Source organism: Lactuca saligna, chromosome 3 (assembly GCF_052625555.1).
Source record: "Lactuca saligna cultivar CGN05327 chromosome 3, ASM5262555v1, whole genome shotgun sequence".
NCBI lineage: Eukaryota > Viridiplantae > Streptophyta > Magnoliopsida > Asterales > Asteraceae > Lactuca > Lactuca saligna.
In genome coordinates, this window is record NC_136419.1 from 32,703,483 (window position 1) to 32,710,414 (window position 6,932).

Sequence of the window (6,932 nt, forward strand, 5' to 3'; positions counted from 1 at the left end):
TTAATAAAATTTCCAGAGGTGCTGTCCTCTTTTACAAAACAAAAAAAAAATGAGGACCCTATTTTTTTTTTTTTTTGCCCTAAGCCTCAAATTGTCTAGGATCGACTTTGCACATTTAGATAACGAACTTGTTGAAAGCGTTCACATCTAAGATTTAACATGTTATAACAGATCATAATGATCATACGTGAACACTTCCAACAAATTTGTTACCTAAATATAAAAATAAAAATAATAATAAAATAAAATAAAAATAAAAATAATTACCCAAATATTAATATATCAAAAAAGTTAATTAACCTGATATCTTATTTTCCCTATATTCAAATGGTATCTTTGATACTTTTTTTTTTCGAATTTAACCATTTATTTATGGACCTTTATCCCGTGCTTCACGCTCACCGGAACAAAAAAAACAAAAGGATGCCGTGTACAACCTCTGAACCACAAAGCAATCATCTGCAAACCCTGTTGGAATCGGCGCGGCCGTTTCTCCGGGGACAATTGGAGAACGTTGACGTCAAACTTCCATCCCTACTCTCGGTCTTGAAATCCGTCGGAGCTGGCGAGTGCTGGCACAAGCACGGCAGCTTCCTCGACCACCTCGTCGACATCTACCGGATCCTTAAACTATGGGGTGCTCCTGATGCAGTATGTCTCTGCGGCCTCTTCCATTCTGCTTACTCTAATTCTTACGTCAACCTCGCCATCTTCGATCCTTCGACTGGCCGCGACATCGTTCGTGGACACGTCGGCGAGGCGGCGGAGCGGTTGATCCACTTGTTCTGTGTCGTGCCTCGCCAACAGCTTATCCATGATGACCTGTTGTTCCAGTACTCCAACGAATCGGAGCTTGTGCAACACCTAAAGGACTCCGAGAGATCGTTGACTAATGCACGGAAAGGTGCTTTGGAGATCGGAGATGAAGAGTGGAGGAAGAAACTTCAATCAATTTTGCCTGCCGATGGAATCGTGTTGAAGCATATAAAAACAGGCGAAGATGTGCATCTATCGAGGAGAGTAGTAGCGACCTTCCTGCTAATGACAATTGCCGATTTCAGCGATCAACTGTTCAGTTTTCAGGATGTATTGTTCGATAATTCAGATGGAATGCTCAAATTTTCCGGTAATGATTGGGCCACCGCGATGTGGCCGGGGGATGGAAAGCCAGGACTATGGATGAACTCCATATCAAGGATGGGAGCAATTTACACACTGATCGTTAGAGAAGAAGAGTTGTACTCAATTGAACAACCTCAATCATCCAACAAAAACCGAGATGAAGAAATCGAGCTTGTGACGCCATCAATTCTTGAAAATTGCACCAAAGTGTTGAGCGCCAAGGATCAGATAGAAGCAAGAGATATGTACTGGGAAGGTGTTTGTAACGTGTCAAAGAGAGGATTAGATGGGTGTGAAGATGTGTTGAAAAGGAGTTTGGAGAAGAACCCATTTGTTGGGGAACCACATGTGGTTTTGGCGCAGATTTATTTGAGCCAAGGGAGGTTCGAAGAGGCAGAGAAAGAGAGTGAAGAAGGGTTGAAGCTTCTTCTGCAATGGGGAAGTCCATGGGATAAGAGAATGTCATGGGAAGGTTGGATCTCATGGTGTAGAGTTTTGGTGATGAAATCCAAGGAGAAATCATGGCCACAGACTTCTTGGGGGATCCTCAATTTGGGACTTGTTCGATAGAGTCAAAATTGGGCAATAATGGCCGAGGTTTGTCTTCCTAAATAAAATAAGACTTGCATTTGTGTAATATTCTCTACATTCACCTTCACTAAAGAAACCCATTATCATGGGATGTATCAAGTAAGATTCAGGGCTTATGAACATAATGGAAATTTTATAAAGAAATAGTCTTCATTAGGCGCTATATATCTATATTCTATCATCTTTAACAGTTTGTATGACTAGAATACAAAATATCATATTTTCCTGATGCAAAGATTGTGTCTGCTACCCTACATTATGCCAAGAAAAAATCTGAGAAATTCATCAAAAGCTGAATGGCGATTTTCTTTCCATTTTCTGAGTTCGTTCATCATAAGCAACAGATGGGTCCACCTATATGTATATCATCCAACAATTTAAAGTTTATAACTGAAAAGACAATGGAAGTGTTCTTTGAGTTACTTGGAAAAGACCAAAGAAAGATGAAGATTAACATCCAAATTAAGCGGTCTTAATGCTACTACTGGAGTTGTGTCGTGTTCTTGAACAGGTCTATATGCTGCAGCAATACAAAGATTCTGCACAAACGATAGAGGAATATGATAAAAAAGCATAACAAAGTCAAATGTGGAAAGTATCACTCTATCAGTATTTACACGCAAGAGGTCCACACTTCCTCAAGAACCTGAAACAGATAAGCAGTTTTATTACACATAAACAGAAATCATCAATCAAAAACAAGTAATGCATCCATGAAACTATCACATTATAAAAGAGAGAAAAGATGTATATACCTTAATGCAATTCATTTATATTACTCCCTGATATCACAATCCGTCTGTCTTCATTCAATTTGTTTATTAAATACTCTTAAGGGATCTTCCTCCTGGAATGAAAAAGACCAGGAATAATATTTAAGTTTGTAATTGTAAATCTATTAAATGGAATATTGTAATTGTAAATCTATTAAATGGAATACTGTTGGAAATTTAGAACAAATATTTATAACTTTTACTAACTTTGGACATATATAAATATATACATATGTTGTATATATAACGAACTCTAAGTGGGTTTATGTTCTCCTCCATGAGGACTTCGAAACGATATATTATATGTCCAAAATAGAGTATAAGTGAATGAGATATCGATACTCAAAGATGGGTATTTGAGAATAAATTTAGCAAAAGAGATGAATGTGGAATGAGTCCCACGTTGGTAGAGAGACCAAACTCAACAAAGTTTATAAGCTTCATTGCATTGAAGGCTTACAAGCTTGTGTCTATGGTTATGCTACAATTCCTACTCGTGCGTAGGGGTGCAAATCTTGGTTGCGTAGACCAAAAACACTGAACTTATGCATTGGCGCGCGCTACCCTTATTTTTTCTAAATGCGTAATTATTGTCTGCCATCAAACGCTCAACAAATTCTACTAAGTCGATTGAGAGAGAGAGAGAGACTGAAGAAGAATAGAAGTACTGGTTGTAATTAATATTAGTGAATATCTACTAAGCTTCCATTATGTTAATTACCTTTGGAGGATGCAAAGACATAATATTAGTGAATATCTTGAATATATCATTGTCCTCAGTAAGTCGTTTTAAAGAGAGAGAGAGAGAGAGACTGAAGAAGAATAGAAGTACGGGTTGCAATTAATAGATATCTAGCCATTCCTTTTGATCTTGTCTACATCATAGTGATTCACATCCTCCTTGATATTTTCTTTTCTAATACTACCCTTATCAGACTTCAAAGCATCTTTCAATGGCCATGTTTGTCTTCACTAGCGTTTCTTCCATCACCCTTTGAGCTATAGAAATGAAGTACTAAAGTGTAAATCCCAATTATCATAGTAACATTGAGTTAAACAGATGCTTACACCAAAAAAATAAACTCCATCTTCCTTTCAAGTCTTAATGAAGAAAAAACATTCAACCTAATACCATATTGTAGCACCTGGTTTCCGGTATGTGAATTTTATTTTAGCATTGCCCTAATTTAGCCTTGGACTCGGCGAGTGGAGATCCACTCGGCGAGTCGGGTCAACTGAAAGTTGACTCTAGCATTGGCTTAGAGCTAGACCGGGGATAAAATGGTCATTTTATCTAAAGGACAGTTAGCAGTGTTTGATTGAGTATGTTGTGGGAATTGCAGCCGGAGGACTCCCGGAGCAGCAGCAGTCAGTTAGTTCCCGATCAGTTCAGCAGCTACTTTGAGGTGAGTTACATTCCAGTAGCGGTGGGTCTAAGGCCACAATGCCGACCCACCAGTAGGAGACGTATGATAGATGATTGTCTTTGTGATATCATCTAGGTTTGCTATTACCTGTTATGTTACATGCTATCATGATACGTTATGCAATAGTAGTAGAGTTCGGTTGTTAGGACCGCTGGGTAGTCAGACACCCCAGAATTATCTTACTGTATGTGATGGTATGCTTGTATGTTGGTCTGTTATGTTATGCGATAGAGGTAGCGGGAGGGGACCAGTCCCCGAGGATCGGTTGTTAGGACCGATGGGTAGTCAGCACCCCATAATGGCTTGACATGGGTAGTCAGAACCCCATAATGGCTTGACACGGGTAAGACGGCACCCCAGAATGGCCGTATGGGTAGGTCGGCACCCCAGAATGGCCGTACCGGGTAGTCAGGCACCCCAGAATAGCCTGGCAGTGCGTATGTTATGTGTTTATATGGTATGTGGTACGTTGGGGGAACTCACTAAGCTTTGTGCTTACGTTTACAGTTTTGTTTTCAGGTACCTCTGCACCGAAGGGGAAGGAGCCGGCGCGGTAGCTGCACGTCATACACACACTCTTCGGTTTCCGCATTTACGAGATTTATTGGGATTGTACTCTGATATTTTGATGGGATGTATGGTTTGACTTTTTAGAACATGGTTGCGATGTGTTATGGTGTGATCAAACAATGTTTTTATTTATTAATGTTTTCTAAAGTAATACCTTAAAAATGAAATTTTCGGACGTAAAAATTGGGTCGTTACAAGTTGGTATCAGAGCCCTGGTTTGAGGGATTCGGACACGCCTTCGGGAGTGTTTGGACTCAAATCGAGGGATTGAAAGATTTTTCAAAAGAAATTGTTCTTTAAAACCCGGAAAAGAGTCATATGAAAGAGCAAAGTGTGTGACGTGCGCGACTGGCCGAGCTCAAGTAAGTATTCCCCATAGTACCCATACAAGTTTATGTTATGTTTATCAGCTTACGTAGAACTGCATGCTAGAATAGGCTAAGGATCTAGGAGTGATGCCTTATATGCCTGCTTATGTGTTACAGCTTTATGAATATTGCATGCTAGAATTGAGTAGACAGCAGTAGGATAGCCTGTTTAGGTTATGCCTGATAGTATAAGCTTAGCATCCTATGTTAAGTGTCGTTTCTTGTTATAAGAATAGTTTTGGCTTGAGTCTGTTTTTCCCTTATCCGAATGCTGCTTGCTTCGTGCTTGGTGGGATTCTGAGTAATGGGAGTTAGCCACTAGGTAAACACGTCACACCACATGTAATCAGGGTTGAATAATCCCAAAGTATTGGAACTGGCCTTATTGCGCAGCTCTTGTTTGAGTCCAACCGTTGTAGGGACGGATCTTTTACTTGAAGGATTATCAAATCCTCATCACATGTGATGGTGTTTAGGTGGTGGCTAACTGGCATTATGAGGAGACCTACAGCAGCTGAGGACTAGTCGTGTTGAACTTGAGTTTTCCCTAGGGCAAGCCTAGGATGAGAATATCAGAGAGTAACAGTAGTAAAGGGGAGCTGGTGGAGTCGAGGAATTCCTCGGAGAAGGTACGGATAGATGTGGAAGGTAGTATGGGCCCGTACTACTGAAAGCAGAGGATCCGTACCCGAGCCGAGGGAGGCTAAGACGAGACCAAGGAACCTGTAAGTAGTTGAGATCCCTCAGAAAGTAGCAGTACCTCTAATGATTATTATGATGTTTTGCAGAATGGTGGTACTTCGACCAAGACCGACAGATGGCGGGTAAGGAGAGGGGTCAGGTTCGGGATTAGGCACCGAGCCGATTGATGAGAGGCTACGTGAGTTCATCACGTCGGAGATCACTAGGGGCATCCTTGAGTCGACCCCCATCATCTTTGGGTCGATCAAGGAAGGGATCGTGGAGTTGATGGAGGATCGCCTACGGGCATTCAGGAGCGACTTGGCCTCTAGCCAGTCGGGATCTCGCACACTGTCCTTCAAGGACTTCAGGGGCAGTGGTGCGCCGGATTTCCATGGGGTGAAGGACCCCATTGTCGCCAGGCGGTGGATTGCGGATATTGAGTCCGCCCAGTTGACCAGCTTCTGCCCCGAGGGGTCGAAGGTGAGGTACGCAGCAGGGTGTTTACGGGACCGAGCCCGTGATTGGTGGGAGTCAGTGGGTGACTCGTTGGGAGCCTCGGCTATCGAGGCAATGACCTGGTCGGACTTCGTGGCTAGGTTCAGGGCAGAGTTTGCGCCAGCGGTCGAGCTTCAGCAGCTGGCCAGAGAGTTTCTAGACATGAGGCAGACGACAGAGACCGTGGCGGAGATCACCGCCAAGTTTCGGGAGAGGGCTTTATTGGTGCCCCAGTATGCAGGTGACGAGGATATGAGGAGGACTCGTTACCATGATATGCTACGAGCTGACATTCGGGAGCATGTTAGCTTTTCGGCTTGCCCTACCCTGAACTCTATGATTGCCAGGGCTAGGGAGAGAGAGATAGATTTGGAGCACATCCGGAAACGGAAACTTGAGGACGGTCAGGCAGCAGGGGCTTCGGGGAAGAAGCCCAAGGGATCAGACGGGAGGCCGAAAGGCCAGTCGGGACCGAGCCGCTGCAGGAGGTGCGGCAGGCCGCACGAGGGGGCGTGCAGGATGGGATCGTCAGGCTGCTACAAGTGCGGCAAGTTTGGGCATATCAGCAGGGATTGCACTGCTCCTGTGCCAATTATTCAGACATCGGAGTTGCTGTGTTTCCACTGCAACCAGAGGGGCCACAAAAAGGCCAATTGCCCCATGTTGACAGTTTCAGCGCCAGTGAAGGCGCCAGCTCCAGCGACCCTGCGGATCACGGATGGCCGTCAGGGCAAGGCAGAGGCTCCAGTGGTGAGGAGTCGGGCATTTCAGTTGACTGCCGAGGAGGCACGCGCCGCGCCCGATGTGGTGACGGGTATGATTCCTTCCTTCTATATTTTATTTCACGTTGTTATGATATTGATATGTGCTCCATGTGTATACATGTGTATTAGGATCGTTCC

The 6,932-nt window shown here is 43.4% G+C and overlaps 1 protein-coding gene across 1 annotated transcript; it reads left to right on the forward strand.

The window, feature by feature from the left end:
• The first annotated feature begins 365 nt into the window (after positions 1-365).
• On the forward strand, positions 366-1,878 carry LOC145035054 (uncharacterized). The gene has a single exon (XM_078983629.1). It carries the CDS (start codon positions 373-375, stop codon positions 1,690-1,692), a length of 1,320 nt encoding a protein of 439 aa, XP_078839755.1. The 5' UTR covers positions 366-372; the 3' UTR covers positions 1,693-1,878.
• Positions 1,879-6,932: the final 5,054 nt, after the last annotated feature.